Raw genomic sequence first — 21,556 nt, 5'->3', positions numbered from 1 at the left:
CCACCACCGCCCAGTTCGGGGAGACGTATTTTTAAAACTTGAGTTTTCTCTCCTGCTTTCTCTTAGGTCTATTGAAACAGTCTTCAGTGTTCAAAGACCAAGTTGTTAAAAATAACGGCTTTATGTTTTTTTGTCTTGTTTTGACAGGGTTTCTCTGTGTAGCCTTAGCTGTCCTGGAACTTGCTCTGTAGGCCAGACTGGCCTCAAATTCAGAGATTCGTCTGCCTCTGCCACCCAAGTGCTGGGATTTAAGGTTTGTGCCACAACCACCCGGCTCGGCTTCTCACTTTAAATTACTAGTTTCTTCAGGGTTTGCCCTTTTCTTTGTCTACATTCTGTGGATTTCACTTAATGAAAGAAAATATACATGTTGGGCAAAACTTTTAAAGTTGTTTCTTTGAAGTATAAATATAGTTACCTTATTGCATTTATCGGAGGCAACAGGCACTTTAGTATGTTTGTAGTTGTTTCGTATCTAATTTATTACAAATTTATTTAAAATATTTGTGGGGTTTGGCTTTGTTTTTTTGTTTTTCGAGAGAGGGTTTCACTGTAGTTTTAGAGCCTGACCTGGAACTAGCTCTTGTAGACCAGGCTGGCCTCGAACTTAGAGAAATACACATGCCTTTGCCTCCAGCAGTCAAAATTTTTGTAGTCAACGACCTGGAAGTTGCTGGGCGGTGGTGGCGCAGCCTTTAATCCCAGCATTCGGGAGGCAGAGGTAGGAGGATCTCTGTGAGTTCGAGGCCAGCCTGGTCTACAAGAGCTAGTTCCAGGACAGGCACCAAAGCTACAGAGAAACCCTGTCTCAAAAAAAAAATTACTCTGTCGTTGTCCCCCCAACACCCTGAAAGAATCCTTCAAAAACATTGTTATATGGTCACATTCTTTTTTCTATGAATATAAGTTTTTTGGATTTTTTTTTTTTTTTTGAGAATTTAGCATACATGTGTAATTCAGGTACTAGGGCTACATACTGATTTTTGGTCCATTCTGTTCTAAATAATGAATAGCAGTGCTCTGTCTCAAAAACAAAAATCATAAAACTGATGAAACATAAGATACTTGTTTTCTAAATTTTTGAAATACAATGGTTTGTGATGTGGGAAGTCTTTCTGTATATGTGTTACTTTTATTGGTTGATGAATAAAGCTGTTCGGGCCAATGGCTTAGCAGAGTAAAGCCAGGCGGGGAAATCGGAACAGAGATATAGAGACAATAGGCTGAGTCAGGGAGACACCATGTAGCTGCCACAGGAGAGAGATTTTGGAACCTTACCAGTAGTTGATAAACAGATTAATGGAGATGGCTTAATTTAAGATATAAGAGTTAGTTAATAAGAAACTTGAGCTAATAGGCCAAACAGTGTTTCAATTAACATAGTTTCTGTGTGATTATTCAGGTCTGGGCGGCCAGAACGAAAAAGCAGTCTCCAATAACGGGTTTGAACCCCGGACTGTACGTGCTAGGCAAGTGCATTACCACTGAGCTGCATCCTGACCCCTGAATTTTTTTTCTTTTCTGTTTGTCTGTCCCTCCATCTGCCTGCCCATCTGCACAGTGGTGTGGGAAGCAGGTTCTCTCCTACTTTGTGGGCACAGGTGATAAAACTCAGGTTGTCAGGCTACTATTAGCTAAGTACCTTTACCCTGTGAGCCTTATTGATCACCCTGAAGTAAACTTTGTGTTGTGTTAATTTCCTTGTTCAATGTCACAGAGTCTGCCTTAAGTTATTTTTAAATTGCTGTGATAAAATTCCGATGATCAAAACAACCTAGAAAGGGTTCTGGGCTTATGATTCCAGAGGTTGTTTCTCTGGTGGCATGATGAAGGCATGGTGACAGGTGGCTGGTATAGCAGCTTGAGAGTTCACATGTTAATCCACAAGCAGGAGGCAGCAAACACACTGGGAATGGTATGTCTTTTGAAATTTCAAAGCCTGCCCTCAATGACATACCACGCCTCTTATTTATTTATTTATTTATTTATTTTTGGTTTTTCGAGACAGGGTTTCTCTGTGGTTTTGGAGCCTGTCCTGGAACTAGCTCTGTAGACCAGGCTGGTCTCGAACTCACAGAGATCCGCCTGCCTCTGAGTGCTGGGATTAAAGGCGTGTGCCACCACCGCCCTGCTCATACCACGCCTCTTAATACTTTTTTTTTCTTACTACTTTTAAAACAGTTCCACTTACTGGTGACTCAAGTATTCAAACATGAGCCTGTTTGGGTGGGGGCAGGGTGAATTCAGTCCCCCACACATGGTTTTCTAAGACAGTTTTTGAATCTCAGTATTTGTGGCCTCTGTGTTTCAAGCAAATCTGTCTAGGTAAATACATTTCCCACCTCTGGAACGCTTGGCAGATCTGCAGTCCACTTTTCCTTGCTGTAGAGGGGAGGAATGTATTACAAAGCTAGCTATTATGCCCATTTCCTGGATTTCATTCTTACTCAGTAGGCGTCTGCTGGCAGACACGCCCCCTTTTTAAAATTAGATTTATGTCCTGTTTTTTATGTATGTATATGCACCATCTGCATGTGTTTTTTGATTGATGCCAGAAAACATTGGAAGAGAGCATCAGATCCCCTGGAACTGGAGTTACAAGTGGTTGTAAGGGACTGGGAATTGAACTCAGGTCCTCTGTGGAAAGCAGTAAGTGCTTTTAACTGCCATGCCATCTCTCCCCAAATACCCTTTTCTTTAGTAAAAAATGTCACTTTCCTTTCAGTTTTATAGTAGGTCTTGTGTGATGTTCTGTGTTCCGGCCATGATTTAATGTTGCACTTTGTTTCTCTGTTAACTTGCTGAAGGCTAATGTCAGCCTAGCCAGTTTTAGAATTGATAAAGTGGATGTTGGCATTTCCTCATACAAAGGATGACTGCCTTGCTACATGCCAGGCAAGTGTTCTACACTGAGCTTATAAAGTCAAACCCTTGTTCTTTACTTAAGGTTGCCTGGACAACATCAAGAACAGTGTTTTGAGTGGGCATGGTGGTGCACCCTGTAATCCCAGTACCTAGGAACCTGAGGCAAGAGAATGGCTCAGTTTGAGGGCTTCCTTGGCCTTTACTAAGAACTGTCTCAACCCCTTCCACCTCACCAAATATGTTTTTCCCTTTATCTCTGAACTCAAGTGATTGATTCTCCTCCCTCAGCCGCTTAAGTATCTGGACTTCCTGGTTTCAAAAATAGGGTTCTTCTGTTTGGTTTCTACTTAAAGTTGTTGGTATTATATATGTGTATGAGGTGAGGGTAATGTGTATGCTTGCACATGTGGAGATCAGAAGGTTCTAATATGTGGGTTCCTACTGAATCAGGATATTAGACTTGGCAACAAGCATAGCCCATCTCACCAGCCCTACTTTTTAAGTATTGTAAAGTATTTTTACATTTAAAAATAATGTTATCTATTATCTGAGTTACTTGTAAAAATTAAACAGATTGGATTTTGTTAATTGAGGCATGAAGGAAAGGAGACAGAGACATATTCAAGGTAGCACTGCTCACTGACTACTGAGGCTTAAATTAGGCTCAGCCTAATGAAAGTTTGTATAGTTCTATATTGGTTGTATAGTCTGTCTCTACCTGCCCTATGATTTGAAAAAGAGACATTTGGGTAGGAAGGGTTTTTCTTAGGTTTTTTTTTTTTTTTTTTTGTTTTCATTTTTGATCTAGTGAAGGGAAGCATGGCTGTTCTCCTATACTAATACTCTTGGTATTAGTATAGAATCTTGCCTACAGTATGGGGTGTATTTAGTTATCCATAGCTCAACGTCAGTCATGAAAGTACACTTAAAAGTACATTTTGAAGTTAGAGTACAACAGCTTTGTAGAAGATTAAGAGTGGATTAATCAAAACCTTAATATCTGAATGTGATAACTTACGCAAGTTTGAGGACCATTATAGTTGAAGGGATCTGAGTGTTGTAGGGCAGACTTAAATACTATACTTTAAGATTTTGCTTTTACTTTTAATTATGAGGAAAAGGGTTGTGCTAATGAGTGTGGTGCTCGTGGAGGCTAGGCAACGGTGTTGGATACTCTGGAACTGGAGTTACTGGCAATACCTAGAGTAGATACTGGGAACCAAACTTGGATCACCTAGAGCAGTGGTTCTCAACCATCCTAATGCTGTGGTCCTTTAATGTAGTTCCATTGTTTTATTAAATACAGTGCTCTCTGGTGGCCAAGTGCATGGCGGGGAGACAAGAAAGAGGGGAGCACATGCAAACCTGGAACCACGTGTTCCTCCTTTGGGAGCTCACTTAAATACCCTGGAATGCTGGGATTTGGAGTCCAGACCAATGCAACTCCCAGGCCAGGGGGCTGGGATGGATGCCAGGGGCTGGGGCTATGCTCCAGACTTAACAATAAGGTGGAACTGTCTTTTAGTATTTGTTTTTGGCACTAAAACCAGGACCAAACTCAGGGTTGATTGTTTGATGCTGAAAATAGAGCAGTTCAAGAACTCTCAGGTTTTCAGCTTTCCCAACCTCCAGCACCATGTTTGAGGCCCATTCCTGCCCTGTGCATCGGCAGGTTCTTTTCTACTAAGCTACATCCCTAGCCCAAGAACTCTTCATGCTAACTCTGCTTCTGTCATGAAGGGATATGAGGTTCATGTAAAGTTTTCCAGCTAAGAATATGTACTAGAGTTCCTTACTCGTGCTCTCTCTCCTTCTGCTCCTGATTTGGACCTTGAGATTTCAGTCCGGTGCTCCAATGTAGGTCTCTGTCTCTGTCTCCTTTCATCGCCTGATGAAGGTTAATATCCAGGAGGATGCCTTATGCCTTAGGATAGTGTTTTCTATTTCCATCCATTTGTATGCAAAATTCAAGAAGTCCTTGTTTTTTACTGCTGAGTAATACTCTAATATGTATATATTCCATACTTTCTTCATCCATTCTTCCATTGAAGGGCATCTAGGTTGTTTCCAGGTTCTGGCTATTACAAACAATGCTGCTATGAACATAGTAGAGCATATACTTTTGTTGTATGATAAGGCCTGTCTTGGGTATATTCCCAAGAGTATAGTATTGCTGGGTCCAGGGGTAGGTTGATCCCGAATTTCCTGAGGAGCAGAAGGAGAGAAAGCACGAGCAAGGAACTCAGGACCACGATGGGTGCACCCACATACTGAGAACATGGGGATGTTCTATCGGGAACTCACCAAGGCCAGCTGGCCTGGGTCTGAAAAAGCCTGGGATAAAACCGGACTCGCTGAACATAGCGAACAATGAGGACTACCGAGAACTCAAGAACAATGGCAATGGGTTTTTGATCCTACTGCACGTACTGGCTTTGTGGGAGCCTAGGCAGTTTGGATGCTCAACTTACTAGACCTGGATGGAGGTGGGCGGTCCTTGGACTTCCCACAGGGCAGGGAACCCTGATTGCTCTTTGGGCTGATGAGGGAGGAGGACTTGATTGGGGGAGGGGGAGGGAAATGGGAGGCGGTGGCGGGGAAGAGACAGAAATCTTTAATAAATAAATAAATTTTAAAAAAAAGAAAATACTTTTGTTTAAAAAAAATATGTACTAGAAGTTTAGAAGTGATGGCAATTTGCATGGAATGTTGACTAAGCAGTATCATGAGCCTTATGCTTGTAATGTAGACCTGTATCATGATTGCCAAAGCTCCATTTCCTGTTAACAAATGGTTGTCAGTTAAAAATCCAAGTTACTGTGAGTTCGAGACCAGCCTGGTCTACAAGTGCTAGTTCCAGGACAGGCTCCAAAACCACAGAGAAACCCTGTCTCGGAAAAAAAAAAAATCCAAGTTACTAAGTGCTGATTTTATGCTATATATTGGGGTTAGTCCCTTCATAAAAATTTTTAGTGAATACCCATAGCATTGGTTTTGTTTGTTTGGTTGGTTGGTTTTTTTATTTAATTATTTATTTTTGGGTTTTCCAGACAGGGTTTCTCAGTAGTTTTGGAATCTGTCCTAGAACTAGCTCTTGTAGACCAGGCTGGCCTCGAACTCACAAAGATTCGCTTATCTCTGTCTCTCAAGTGCTGGGATTAAAGGTGTGTGCCACCACTGGCTGGCTTGCGTTGTTTTTTCTAACCATAAGTTTTAATGTTTTGATTCTTTGGATAGCTACACACACACACACACTAAACAAGAAACCGGGGGAGGAGTTGTTTGTTTTCTTTATTCAATACTGGTTTTTTGAGGTATTAGGAACTGAACTTGGGGCCTTGTACAATCACTGATTGTTGAGCTACACAACAGCAACCTTTTTTGCTCAAGATTTTAATTATGTGTATGTGTGTGGATCTGTGCAAGTGAATTCTAGTGTCAGAAGAATCAGATCCCCTGGAGCTAGAAGTACAGGAAATTTGCTGGGAATCTAACTCTGGTCCTCTGAGGCATAGTGCATGTTCTTAACTGCTGAGCCATCTCCACCATTCTTTTTACTTTCTATTTTGAAACGAGTTTCTCTCACCTGGCTCACACAGAACTTGATTTTGCCTCTTCTGCCTTAGCCTCAAGTAACCTGTTGTCACTAGACTGGAGTCTAAAGATTTTCTTGGATTTTATTATCAAATCCCTGCTATAAAAACACTGAACAAAAGTGGGGAAAACAGCATTGAAGAAACAGTATAAAACACAATGGTTAAAACCATGAACTCTAGAGCCAGACAGTTTTAACTCTTACCCTTATCCTTATTTGGTTTTGCACTATCTCTGCCCGTTTTTCCTATATTTAAAAAAAAAAAGGGTTTGCATTTTACTTATTGTGTGTCTATGCATGTTCACACGGGCTCAGGAAGAGATTGGATAACCCATAGGAGTCAATTCAGTTTTTCCATTATGTAGGTCCCAGGGATCTATTCGAACTCACATTTGTCATGCTTGGAGCTTGATGGACCTTAAGGGGGAAAAAAACCATTAATTGTATGTGCCCATTCTTATTTCTAAAATAATTTCTAAGATGTTCGCGGCAACTGCTGGCCCCGAAGAGATGGTTGTCGCTGTGCCGTGCCATAAGCGGCTACAGTTTCCCACCAGCAGGAGGGCACGCTCGGTGCGGGCGGTGGCTTGGGTAACAGACACGTAGACACAAAAGATAGGCATAAAGGTAACATATTTATTAAAGGAGGGAGGAGGAGAGGCAAAGCCCCGTGTGTGCACTGGGAGAGAGAGAGGGAGAGGGACAGAGAGAGAGAGGGGAGGTCAGAGGTTAAAAGGAGTGGGCGTGGCTAGGACAGGGACCGAAAGAATAGAGTAACACCATTAGTTTAGAGTTCTGAGACTTTCTATGACACTTTCCTGAGTAACACTAGCAATCCGCATTGTGATAGAATTACTGTTTGGGGTCTGTAGCTAACTGGTATTTTAACATTGCATAATCGGAGTCTGTTTGTTCTTTTTAACATCTTTTGAGACAGTTTCCCTGTGTAGTTGTAGCAGTCCTGAAACTTTGTAGAACCACCTGCCTCTGCCTCCTGAGTGCTGGGATTCAGTAGGCTGGACAAGTGCTCATAAATTATATAAGTGCTGTTAGATGGCAGACACAGACAGTTAGATAGACTGGCATAAATAAACTGTAAGTGCAGGGCCAAAATAGTTTATTGGGTTTGTTTTGTTTTGTTTTTAGTTATATTAGTTAACCTCAACATTGTAGAACTGTTTTCCAAGTTTCAACCTATGTACTAACTGGGGAATAAGGCATTAGAGATCAAAGCTGGAGTTCTTTTTTTTTTTAACTTTATTTATTCTATATGTCTTTCACATTGTGGATCTTGATCCCATTCATTTTCCCATTCCTTTGCATCTGCCCTCTACCCCTGCAAACTCCCCAAAATTAAAACAAAATTTAAGACAAAAAAGGAAAAGATTCAAAATCTCATCATGTAAGCTCAGTGTGGCAGTAAGTCATGGTTAGAGGCTTCTGGTCTTTTTTTAAATTGATATTTATTGAGCTCTACATTTTTCTCTGCTCTCCTCCATGCCTCTTCCCTCCCTCAAGGTCCCCATGCTCCCAATTTACTCAGGAGATCTTGTCTTTTTCTACTTCCTATGTAGATCAGATCTATGTAAGTCTCTCTTACTGTCCTCATTGTTGTCTAAGTTCTCTGGGATTGTGGTTTGTAGGAGCCTCTGGTTTCTACTACACTAATGATACTGGGCCCTTACTGGGATTCTTCATGGATATCCTGTTGTTGCCCTGTGTTATGAAGATCTGTGGGTCAAGCCCCTTCAAGTGCTCCAGCAGATCATAGATGGGGTGGATGTTGGGGCGGGCCAAGTCGTAACCCTGGTTCTGGGCCTGGGCAGTACAGGATTGGTCAGGCAGTCAGTTCTCCTCTGTCCTCCCCACCAGGGTGAGCTCTTCAGCACTGGCATGTGCCCCCCCCTTCACCCCTTATAGCAATCAGCAAGGGGTGGGGCTAGTTCTCCTCTGTCCTCCCCACCAGGGTGAGCTCTTCAGCACTGGCATGTGCCCCCCCATTTACCCCTTATAGCAATCAGCAAGGGGTGGGGCTAGTTCTCCTGCATTAGCATGCTCAGGTGAGGTACAAGTGACAGCCCTCCCACTTCCATGACCCCAGGGCCAGTTCCCCCACCTGTCAGTGCTTTGATGGGCAGGGGGTGGGGAGGGAGAGCATCATTCCTCCACCCATGCCACTACATGTCAGATGGGTGATGGGGATGCCCCCTACCCCAACACCGGGGCTGGGTCACCCATACCTTCAACAGGACCCAGAACTGGACTTCTAAAGTGGTGTCTTAGATAAAGCCAAGGTACATGAGAGAACTAGATTTCAAGAAAGGTGCCTCCCCAACATCTCAAATACCAGTTTAAATCAGTGGTTCTCAACTTTCTTAATGCTACGACCCTTTAATACAGTTCTTACCACAAACCATAAAGTTACTTCCATTGCTACCGCATAACTATAATTTTGTTGCTGTTATGAATCGAATGGATCATAATTAAATATTTTTGGAGATAGAAGTTGTGACCCACAGGTTGAGAACCACTGTTTTAAATATACTTACTTTACCCAGGTTTTTGGGGATGGAGGTGAAATGATTCCTCTTTAAATGAGCAATTTTCCCCCTTTCTGTTGTCCTGGTTCTGTGACATTAGTGTGTCTGGATGATGACTACTGACTGCCTTTCTTCTCAGCATTCACCTGTTCTTGTTGCCCTGCCTATACTTCCTGCATGGCTACTGGCCAATCAGCATTTTATTAAAATACAAGTAGCAAATCTTTAGGGGATATAAGACCATTGCCCCACAGCCAAAAAATACCCAGGTTGTTGTGCTTTTGTTTATTTGCTTGTTTTTAGGTTTTCTATTTTTTTTTCCAGAATTGGGTTGTCTTTTGTTTTATTTTGTGGGGTTTTTTTTTTTAGATTTATTTTTTTATAATTTTATTCATTATGTATACAGTGTTCTGCAGGCCAGAAGAGGGCCTCAGATCTTACTACAGATGGTTGTGAGCCACCATGGGGTTGCTGGGAATTAAACTCGGGACCTCTAGAACAGCAGGCAGTGCTCTTAACCGCTGAGCCATCTCTCCAGCTCCTTAACATAGATAGATAGATAGATTGATTGATTGATTGATTGATTGATTTATTTATTTATTTATTTATTTATTTTGGTTTTTCGAGACAGGGTTTCTCTGTGGTTTTGGAGCCTGTCCTGGAACTAACTGGTCTCGAACTCACAGAGATCCGCCTGCCTCTGCCTCCTGAGTGCTGGGATTAAAGGCGTGTGCCACCACCACCCAGCTTAAGATTTATTTTTAATATGTATGTGGGGATTATATGTACACATGAGTGCAGGTACTGGCAGAGGCCTGGAACTGGAATTGCAGGTGGTTGTGAGCTGCATGAGGTGGGTCATGGGATTTGAACTCAGGTCCTTTAGAAAAGCAAGACATACTGTAATCTGCTGAGCCATCTCTCTAGCTCCCCTGTATTTTTCCATAAAAACCATTTAAGTATAATTATATATATGCCTTCATTAATCTTTTAAAGAATAAATTCAACCTTTAATTGCATGGCCTGAACATTATTTTAGTGGAAAATAATAGAATGCAGTTTTTATTCTGGTAAACAAATTGGAAAAATACAAAGATGGTTGACTTGGCAGGGTCCTAGGCGTTGAACTCAGGCTTGTACATTCTGAGAATGCATAGTACCACTAAGCTGTGTCCTCTCCCTCTGACTTCACCATTTTTGGATGTTCTAAACATTTTGTTAGTTTGCCTGCAGTTTTCTTGTGTTGTAGTACTAACATAGCTCTTAATCAGTAAAATAAAAATCTGAAAATTTTCAGTAGTTTGTGATTTTTTTTATGATTAATTTCACAAAAGTTGGGGGAAAAGAAGGTGGTTGAGACTTTTTTCCCCCTAAATTGTGATGATTCTTATCTGAACCTCAGTAAGCCAGTTAGGGAGGATACAAGGAAAGAAAACTAAAGAAATAGGATTTGGTGGTTATGGGTAGAATCATATCTCTCTCTCTCTCTCTCTCTCTCTCTCTCTCTCTCATGTTTAGTTACTTAAATTCTGAAAGGATAAGAGGTTTTAAATGGAGTATCATTTAGCACTCTGATCAAGTTGATCATATACTTACTAAGTACATTTAATGCAAGAACAAAGTGAATTTAGAAATAGTAAACCTTGACTTTTTGTCAGTTTCATCACTGTTTTGTATGTGTGAAGCAACTGTAAAGTGTAATATGAAGGAGGAAAGTACAAAAGAGAACAGCTGCAGGCACCATTTTTTTCTCAATCCAAAAGATAAACTAGACCTGGTTGATGAGAGGATAGGAAGAATTTTATTCTTAAAATGTGTAGAGAACAGAGGAGATAGAAATAGTGGATGAGCGTAATGACACAAGCTTATAGTCTGAGCTGACCAAGAGACTAAGGTAGGAGAATCATAATTTTATTAAAGACACTGCTTGACTTCACTTTTTAAATTATGTATACAGTGTTCAGCAGGCATATATGCCTGTACACCAGAAGAGGGCATCAAATCTCATTCTAGATGATTGTGAGCCACCATGTGGTTGCTGGAAATTGAACTTGGGACCTCTGGAAGAGCAGCCATTGTTCTTAACCTCTGAGCCATCTCTCCAGCCTAGAGAATCATAATTTTGATGTCTGCTTGTGTTACATAGTGAGAACACTGTCTTAAAACAACAGAAAAACAGGAAAGATGGGAAATAGAAGAAAATTGAGGCTTCTGAAGGTGACAGCCATTTTTTGTCTTGACACTTGTCACATTGTATTGAGAGCCTTATTTGCTTATTTTATTTTAAAGTATTCTATAAGACGCACACCATATCAAACATTATTTAACCTCAGATTATCTGAGGATTTCAGAGACTCCAAACAAAATAATGGGATAGAAATATCTGTTAACCTTATTGAGATCAATACATGTTATTTATTTTTACTGACATACCATTGTGCGCTGGGCGGTGGTGGCACACGCTTTTAATCCAAGCATTTGGGAGGAAGAGACAGGCGGATCTCTATGAGTTTGAGACCAGCCTGGTCTACAAGAGCTAGTTCCAGGACAGGCTCCAAAACCACAGAGAAACCCTGTCCCAAAAAAAAAAAAAAAAAGACATACCATTGTGCTATGTAAATATGCACATTTTTTACTTGTTTATCAAAATATTTTTAGTTAGATGGAAGTGGTTTGCTTGTTATGTATTATATATATGTATCACATTAACAAGGTTCCGTAAAATTTACAATTAATATAATTTTAGAAATTAATATCTGGCGTCACTGCTGTTTTTGCTGCCTTATGCTCTCTGTAAATTGTTAGTTTGGGTTTTGGGGGGGTAAGTTGAGGGGGTGGGTTTTCAGACAGGGTTTTTCTATGTAGCCCTGACTGTTCAAGAATTCACTCTATAGATCATGCTGGCCTCCTACCATTACCTCCTGAGTGCTGGGATTAAAGGTGTGTCAGACCAGCCCAAATTGTTGGATTGTTATTGCTTCCCAGTCTTCACTCTTCTTATTATCTTGTCTGTCCTATAAAAACAAATCAACTAACCAAAAGTCTATTTGGCTAGGAGGGTATAGCTCTGTACTTCCCAACACATTTGAGACTTGGACTGACCTCTTCAACCACCAAAAATAAATCACTCAAAACAGTGTGTTTCTCAAGCTGCAAGTTATATTTGCAGTTTTTGTTGCACTCATTGTTTTGTTTGTATATGTGAAGTAACTGTATTGCCAAGGTGAGCATGTAGAAGTCAGAGGATAGCCTTCAGGATAGGTTCCTTTCCACAGTGGGTTCCTGGACCAAAGTCAAGTTGTCAGGCTCTTGGAGAGAACACATTTACCTGCTGAGCCATCCTCTGGCCAGCCCTAAATTACATTTTGTTCCTTAACTGATGGTGTACATGCAACTGAGAAAATATGCATATGTATATGAAGGATATCTAATTTTTCTGTTTGGTAGTAACAGTTTTTTTTCCTGTTTTATAGGTTCTCTTCTTCTAGAGTCCAAAATAAATCCTAACACTGCATATCAGAAACAACAGGTAAAAAAACAAAAAGTAAAGCTGCTGTGCATTATGCATTATTTTTTTAGTTTGGTGATTAAATAAATTTACCATTGTTTTTTTTTTTGTTTTTTTTTTTTTTACAATAAGAAAATCAGAACAGATTATAACATTTCGCCAGTCTGATTCCTGAAAAATATTTTATTACATGGGGGGCGGGGTGTTGTGGTCAGCCTGCCCATGGAGGTCAGAGAACAATTTGAGAGAGTTGATTCTCTCTGCAGTGTGGATTCTGGGCCTCACACTTGGGTTGTCAAGCTTGATGGCAGCCATATTTACATCCTGAGCCATTTTTGCATGCCCAGTCTATTTTTAAAATAAGAGCTCTACCAGTCTGTATATGGTTAAAAAGTGTTTGTTTGTTTGTTTTTTTTAATTTATGTGTATACAAGGATTTTACCTGTATATATGTCTGTGTACCACATGCATTACTGGTGTCCTCAGGAGTTGGGTGTCAGTCAGAAGAGGATATCAGTCCCCCTGAACTGGAGTTGGGAGTGATTGTTAGCACCCATATGTGCTGGGAACTGAATCTGGGTCCTCTGCAAGAGCAAAAAGTGCTCTTATCCACTTGAGTCATTTCTCCAGCCTTGTTTTTTTGTTTTGGGTTGTTGTTGTTTTTATTGTTTGTTTGTTTGATGGTAATGAATTCCATGCCTTTTATAGGCTGACAAACAAACATATACTCACTTAACTGTATTGTCAGCTACTATTTTATTTATGTGTATTTGAGTGTGTTTGCATGTTGCAAGTATGCAGGTACCTGCAGAGCCAGAAGAAAGTGTTGGATCCCTTGGAGTTACAGGAGTTTATGAGACGCCTGACATGGTTGCTGAGATCTGAACTGGGTTCTTCAGGAATCAGTTCACTTGTTCTATCTCCCCAGTCCTTAGCCACAATTTTAAATCAAAAATTAAAGAAGCTGTCGTAATCTGAGTTCATTTTCCAGATATTCTAGCAACACATGTTTCTCTAAAATTAAAGTGGCAGTTTTACCAGAAGGAAAAAGTGACCGTTGCTGTAATAATCAGCTACTAACTCAGCCAAGTGGTTGAAGTTCCTTTCTGTCCTATCGGAGATGCTTCTGCAGAAAGAATGACGTGTTTTGCATACACAAATAAAATGTGCTCCACAAAGCCATTGAAATAAAGAAATCTCTTTATTGCCCTGAAAGTACAAGTATGAAAAATTTATATCCTTGAGTATTAAAATAAAACTAGAAGGAAGTTGGTATTGGTAGGGGCTGGGTATGGTAGTGCATGTTTGTGATCTCAACACTTGCAGGGTGGAAGATAAAAGGATCAGAAGCCTTAGCTATAAAGTCTGAGGCCTTGCCAAAGAAAAACAAAACAGACAAATATAACTGCTGTGGGGCATAGAACAAATATGCTGGTGTTACATACCTGTAATGCAGTACTCAGGACTGAGACAGGCAAGCCTAGGCAGGTACATTCCTGCTTCAAATGTAAAACAACATGAATTTTTATAATGCAACATATTGGGGAGTGCAGGTAGGTGCTTTGGAGAGTTCAGGGGGCAGCAACCATCGAAGGAAAAACATTCATTAGCCCCAATTCCACTTTTAGACTGGATACTTGTAGAAATGTTAAGGATATGGGGACATGTTAAGAACTGTGGGTTTAGTGAGACTTGCAAATCCCTCCCTCCAGCAGGTTGGGACAACTACATGCAGGAGGCAGAAATTACCCAGCACCAGCACTCACTCGAATCCAGTCCTTCTGGATCTAAACCTTCAGGGCTTTTAGAGTTTAGGGTAGCTCCATGGATCCCTGGGGAGAACTCAGCCTCTGGTTAGAGGCTGGCCCAGAATATAGGACTTTTTAGTCCAGGCTATGGCTAATGGGGACCGGGAACTCTCTACATCCAGGCCACAGGAGAGGCTGGGCTTATGAGGAAGACCTCCCAGAGGCTAGAGAGAGGGAGCCCATTACTCAAGCCTTTCTATATGGAAGTGTATCTGGTAGACTCTTGCTCCAAAGGTAAGACAGGAATTCCAGCTTAGTTTCAGAAACTGGTCAGTGCTCCTTTCTGGTGCTCTGACAGGACTGCTGTTTGGTGTATCTTTATGAACCCACATTTAGTGCTCCTTCAGGTTGAGCCTAGCAGCTAAAACCACTCAAGCTAGCTTCAAACTCAAGGCCCCTAAGTATTGATTAGAGGTATGGCTCATTCATGCCTGGCTTATTCAAGCCAGTAATTTCAGAGGCTAAATAAGCCACAAGTAAAGAACAGTTGTTGCCAACTGAGGGAAAGAATGGATTTTATTTATTGATCCATTTTGTGACTTCTTTGTTGGGCATTTTAATGATACTATAAAATACAGTGGCACCTGGAAAAAAAGTTCAGCAGCTGAGAATGCTGGCTACTCTTCCAAGGGACCTGGATTTGAATCCCAGCTTCTATATAGCTACTCATAACCATCTGTATATAACTCCAGCTCCAGGGAATCCAAAGCCCTCTTCTGACCTCCGTAGGTGTTGCATACATGCAAAGAAAACACCAAAACATATAAGCCTTTTTAAAAATTGTAATGTGTGAAGATGCTCTTGGTGCAATGGTTTGTATTTTCCTTTTAGAATATAAGTATTATATATGCCTTTTACAGTGTTTTTCATATATTGGCCAAACTTCTATTTTTAAAACATAGTTTCATTTATGTTGATTTGGCAGACAAAAGTATAACAAAGCACTAATAATTACCAGTAGGAAGTGTTGGAAATGTTAAAAATGATGTTCTCAATTCCTGTTGCCTTGTTGCTTTATTCATTTGCTATATCTTAAAGAGTTTGTGATAACACATATAGTCATTCAAACTTTCTTTTTTAACCCAAAGGACACTCTGATTGTGTGGTCTGAAGCAGAAAATTATGACTTGGCCCTTAGCTTTCAAGAAAAAGCTGGATGTGATGAAATTTGGGAGAAAATATGTCAGGTAATTTTAAGAATAGAGAAACAACACACTCTTAATAATTTTTCACTCAGCATACAAAAATAATGGGTTTCATAATGATACTTAAATACAAATAACATTGTTATCATTGTTCATACCCCCTTTACTTTCCTTGTCTTTCCTCCCCTGGTTCCCTTTTTCTTCGAGTAGTTTTGCTTTTGTCTCATGTTTTAAGTCAAGATTCTCTCTATGAAAGCATGTAGTTCTCTTTCTTTTCTGTCACCTAACTCTTGGTTTCCTCTTAAGATCTTCTCCTTCCAGGATACACTGGGACAAAGGGGAGTTACCCACTTGAGAGATGCTAGGCAGTGAGAGGCAAGCTAGGATCAGTGGATTGTGGGGGCAGAGACAGCACAGTCTACAGATGATCAGACATGGGACAGAAGGCAAGGGGGGAGCCAAGGGCGACTCATGACTCAGGTTTTGGCCTGAGCAAAAGGAAGCATAGAGTTGTCAACTGAGGTGGGAACAGCTATAAGAGCAGTCCTACTTGACATGATGGCACATACTTTTAATCCCAGCACTCTGGGAGGCAGAGGCAGGCAGGGCTATACAGAGAAACTGTCTCAAAAAGGCGGGGGGGATACATAGATAAATAAATAAAGACCTTATTCTACTTTCATGTCTTGTTTAATTCTAATCTGTGTGTAAGAAGATGCGGACCCTAGTCTATTTAACCTAATGATGTCTATTTCCATTCGTTTTCCTGCAAATGACATTTTATTTTTTATAACTGAGTAAAACTCCATTATGTCGATGCACTTTGTCCTAATTAACTTTTCTTAATCATAGGGCTTGTAACACGTGGGTCTTGCTTGTTGGGGTTTCTGTCCTCCCCAGTTCTGCCTGGTTCCCATAGTTGTTATGCCCCAAAGAAATCACACAGAGGACTATATTAATAATAAACTGATTGGCCCGTTAGCTCAGGCTTCATATTAGCTCCTATAACTTATATTAACCCATTATTCTTATGTATGTTAGCCACATGGCTCGGTACCTTTTTCAGCAGGGTAGGTCACATCCTGCTTCTTTGGTGTCTGGGCAGTACTGCAGAAAGAGCTTCCTTCTCAAAATATTCCTGTTCTCATTGCCCCACCTCTACTTCCTGTCTGGTTTTCCCGCCTACTTTCTGCCTGGTTACTGGCCAATCAGTGTTTATTTAAAATATAATTGACAGAATATAGAATTGTCCCACACTAGGGCTGTTTGTTACTCAGCATTTACAATAGGCCATTGATCCACTTTGGTCCAAAGCTAGTTTGCCTTTGGGATCAATTGACATTAGATGTTTTTTCTTTTTGTCTTAGAATTATGTGTATTCTTTATGACCATGGCATTATTATATTTGATATTCATTTGAATTTTACTTAAATATTGATGAGCTTGGTACTAGTCAATATATGGCCCTAGGATGTTAATGTGGAGTTTTCCTGCTTAGAAAAGATGAAGATGGCCATGGACAAAAGACTGATGTATTTGGTCCTCTGTCTTGTAGGTCTTGAAGTGAAGTTGTGCCTGACACTTGTACTTGAGGAGAGCTTTTACTAAGTTCTTCAACTTTAGATTAGTTTGCATAAACATGAAAATATTATTTGGAGAGTTACAGCATAGTAGACAGTTGTTTCAGGTTTGAGAAAAGAGTCTTCCAACTTTATATTTGTCATTACAGCTTTTTTTTTAATGTCTCTTTCATTTAAGGCTATTTAGATTTACTGTTTGAATTTTGTCAGCTACCACAGAATCTTTTTTTTATAGGTTCAAGGAAAGGACCCTTCAGTGGACATCACTCAGGACCTGGTAGATGAATCAGAAGAGGAGCGATTTGATGATATGTCCTCACCAGGTTTAGAATTGCCATCTTGTGAATTAAGTCGACTGGAGGAAATCGCAGAGCTTGTGGCATCATCTTTACCTTCCCCCCTCCGTCGTGAGAAACTCGCACTAGCACTGGAAAATGAGGGTTATATTAAAAAGCTTTTAGAGCTTTTTCATGTGTGTGAAGATTTGGAAAACATTGAAGGACTACACCACTTATATGAAATTATCAAAGGGATCTTCCTCTTGAACCGAACTGCTCTTTTTGAGGTTATGTTCTCTGAGGAATGTATAATGGACGTCATTGGATGCTTGGAATATGACCCAACTTTATCACAACCACGAAAACACAGGGAATTTTTAACAAAAACAGCCAAGTTTAAAGAAGTGATTCCGATATCAGATCCTGAGCTGAAACAAAAAATTCATCAGACATACAGAGTTCAGTATATACAAGATATGGTTCTCCCCACCCCTTCAGTCTTTGAAGAAAACATGTTATCAACACTTCACTCTTTCATCTTTTTCAACAAGGTAGAAATTGTTGGTATGTTACAGGTAAGTTCGGTCATTCTCAGTTCCCTTTCTCCTATCCATCCATCCCCCAACTTTAAAAAGGTGCCGCAAAAATAATAATTTCTTTTACATCCTTACATTTAAACTTAATCTTGTGATATGATGGTAAATATTTTAATACTAATAAGAACGTGCTGTTCTTCTAGAGAACTGGCATTTGGTCCTATTACCCACATCAGGTACCTGTGGCCACATCTGTATGTGTTCCTTCCAAAAGTATATTTTTGAAGTAGTTGAGAATATTTGGGCTTTACTTGTTACTTAATAGCTGCTAGGTTGTTATAGGAAACTTGAATTTACCATCTGAGGAATCATATTAATACTGTAGGATACTATGAAGTGTCTGAAGATCAAGTAAAACCATATAGTAAAGTGTTGACCGTTTTCTAATAAATAGGACCTTTAAAAACAAAAAAAAATAATGTCTCTTAATGCTTGATTTGAATGTGACCTATGTTACATAGTATTTGACAAAACCTTAGTCTATTCTAACTGAAATAGATTTTTCTCTTGTTTTGTATGATATATCTGCTTACGTGTTCAGATATAAACACGTTAGTGTACATGAAAGCCAGTGGAGGGCACTGGGTGTCCTGTTATTTGCTGCCTCATTCTTTTGAGGCAGAACCTTCTCTGGACCTATCTGTTGCTATGTGTCCTTGTTTCCCAGCCTGACTCAGTGGTTGCTGATGGTGTATACAGGACCATGCCTAGCTTGTTGTCTAGGTAGTGGGATCTGAACTGTTCTTGCACAGTAAGCTCTCTTAAACACTAAACTTTCTCTCTAGCTCCTACAGATAGAATTTCACTACCACCCATTTACATGTACACATACAAAATTCCTCTGTAATGTTATTAATACTCTGATACTAATCTGGGATGTATGTTGAAATTGGATGCCATTAGTTTTGAAAAAAGTAAAAAACATCAGAATCAAATTATTCCTATTTTACATTTTAGAAGAAATAATGAGCATTATAATTGTGTCGTATACAAAATGTTTCCTAAACACCTACCATAGTTAATATAAAACTTACTACATAGGAACAGCAAGATGACTCAGTGCTAGGAGGAGAGAACTAACTTCCAGAAGGTTATGTTCTGTGGCACATTGCTCCCTTCATTTCTAATATATAAATAAATGTAATTTCTTAGAAGCTTAGACTGTAGTCTGCATGAATCTACATTTAGGTGGAGTAGTATTGAATGTACTCCTACCTAAGCAAATAAATTATTAACAAAATCTTGATGAAAATGTATTTTTAGGTAAATAAAAAAAATAATATAAAAAAAATCTTGATGAGGGCGTGGAGAGATGCTCTTCCAGCGGACCGGTTCAATTCCCAGCAACCACATGGCAGCTCACAATTGTCTGTAGCTCCGTTCCCCAGGATCTGACATATTTATCCCAGTGCACATAAAATATAGTTAAGCAACAACAACAAAAAATCTTGATGACAAATTAAAATGAGGAAAATTCATGGGTAACAGGGAGGATCTATATGGCTTGTTACTTACCCAGAAAAATAAATATCCTGTGATAGAATTCTTTGGGGCAGCCGCGCAGTTGTGACACACAGCTTTAATCCCAGCATTCAGGAGACAGAGGCAGGTGAATCTCTGTAAGTTAAGGCTAGCCTGGTCTACAAGAGTTGGTTCCAGGACAGGCTCGAAAACTACAGAGAAACCCTGTCTTGGAAAACCAGAAGAAAAAAAGAATCCTTTGGGGCCTTTTCAAAATTAATGTATTAATTATTACTGTGTTAAATAATTATTTCAACCGGGCGGTGGTGGCGCACGCCTTTAATCCCAGCACTTGGGAGGCAGAGGCAGGCGGATCTCTGTGAGTTCGAGGCCAGCCTGGTCTACAAGAGCTAGTAGTTCCAGGACAGGAACCAAAAGCCACGGAGAAACCCTGTCTCGAAAATCAAAAAAAAAAGAATTTTTTCAAAATAATTTAATGTGTTAAGGAATATGTTTGTAATGGGTATCTTCAAATAATAGATATTTCTTTCATTTTCTGAGGTTTTTGTTGTAGTTTCAAGACAGGGTTTCTCTGTGTTTACCTGGCTGTCCTGGAACTCACTCTGTAGACCACTGACATTGAACTCACAGAAATCCACTTACCTCTGCCTTCCAAGTGCTGAGACTAAAGGCATGCACCACTACCACCTGGCCATTTTCTGTATCTTTGGAGCCCAAAAAATGTGTCATTTTTATCTTATTGAAGAGAGGTTATAGAACTTTAATATCTACCATTAGCTCATGTAAACCGAGCATGGCAAACACTGACTACATTGTATGTGTGTTTGACCATTAGAGACAGGAACTCACTGCAGCCCATGTGGGCCTCTCTCCCCACCCCTCTCTTTGCCTCCCCCTTGCCGTGATTTTAAACATTTGCCACTAGGCCAGACATGTATGCTTGAGTTTTTTTTTTGTTGTTGTTGTTGTTTTTGTTTGTTTGTTTGTTTTTTGTTTTTTGTTTTTTTTTGTTTTTCGAGACAGGGTTACTCTGTGGCTTTGGAGCCTGTCCTAGAACTAGCTCTGTAGACCAGGCTGGTCTCGAACTCACAGAGATCCGCCTGCCTCTGCCTCCCAAGTGCTGGGATTAAAGGCATGCGCCACCATCGCCCGGCTTATGCTTGAGTTTAAGTTTCATTGTAACATAGCTGTATTCAATTACATACTCTCTGTCTGCTCACCTGCAGCAGTAGGGTATGATAAACCACTGGCTTGCAGGGTGTGAAACACTTAACTTCCTGGCTCTAAAGTGGGGTTTGGAAAAGAGTTTTGTCAAAACACAAAGGTATTCTTTCTGATAGAAGTCTCAGTTTGTCTTTGTTTTGTTTTGAGACAAGGTCTCGCTTACAATGTAGACCAGACTGGCCTGGAACTCATGGAGATCCACCTGCCTCCGCCTTCCTAGTACTGGGACTAAAAGTGTGTACTCCCTGTGTTTGGCTGTGCGTGTGTGTTTGTGTGTATGCACGCACGTGTGTACATATATATTTTTATTAGTTCTTTTTTAAAAGAAATTTGACATCTTTTGTCAAACTAGTTTATGACATGTTGAAATTGTATTTTATACAATCTTATCCGTAAGCTAATTAAATGTTTCGTTTATTTCATAGGAGGATGAAAAATTTCTGACAGATTTGTTTGCACAACTAACAGATGAAGCAACAGATGAGGAAAAAAGACAAGAATTGGTAAGAAATCAAATAATAGAAGGGCAGAGAAATAAAACAAACATTTACACTCACTTAATACTTTTCTAATTTGAGATTAGCCTTTTAATGCTTGTCTTCTTTCCTGATTTCAGGTTAACTTTTTAAAAGAATTTTGTGCATTTTCTCAAACGCTACAACCCCAAAACAGAGATGCTTTTTTCAAGACTTTGTCAAACATGGGCATATTACCAGCTTTAGAAGTCATCCTTGTAAGTTTGTTTCTCTTAATTCTGAACTGCCCATGTGAGCCCATATCAAAAATTGGATGTGATGTTGTACAATTTTATTGTTTGAAATCAAATCATTTTTCCCTTTCCAGGCAGCCACTTGCACATATTCTCTCTAATCTATCTCTATCTCTCTCTATCTCTCTCTCTCTCTCTCTCTCTCTCTCTCTCTCTCTCTCTCTCT

General features: G+C 40.0%; 1 protein-coding gene across 2 annotated transcripts in view; it reads left to right on the top strand.

Annotated features, from left to right (window-relative positions):
* Ppp4r3a (protein phosphatase 4 regulatory subunit 3A) overlaps positions 1–21,556 on the top strand; it is a 42,441-nt gene that overhangs the window by 1,298 nt on the left and 19,587 nt on the right. For both annotated transcript variants that reach the window (XM_005343457.2, XM_005343458.2), the window contains exons 2-6: positions 12,474–12,529; positions 15,405–15,503; positions 17,277–17,894; positions 21,047–21,124; positions 21,238–21,354. In XM_005343457.2, the coding sequence (XP_005343514.1) occupies positions 12,474–12,529; positions 15,405–15,503; positions 17,277–17,894; positions 21,047–21,124; positions 21,238–21,354 (968 nt within the window). The remainder of the gene's footprint in view (positions 1–12,473; positions 12,530–15,404; positions 15,504–17,276; positions 17,895–21,046; positions 21,125–21,237; positions 21,355–21,556) is intronic.

Source organism: Microtus ochrogaster, chromosome 1 (assembly GCF_000317375.1).
Source record: "Microtus ochrogaster isolate Prairie Vole_2 chromosome 1, MicOch1.0, whole genome shotgun sequence".
Taxonomy (NCBI): Eukaryota; Metazoa; Chordata; class Mammalia; order Rodentia; family Cricetidae; genus Microtus; species Microtus ochrogaster.
The sequence above is the reverse complement of the archived record's forward strand: the minus strand, read 5'-3'. Positions and strand labels throughout refer to the sequence as shown.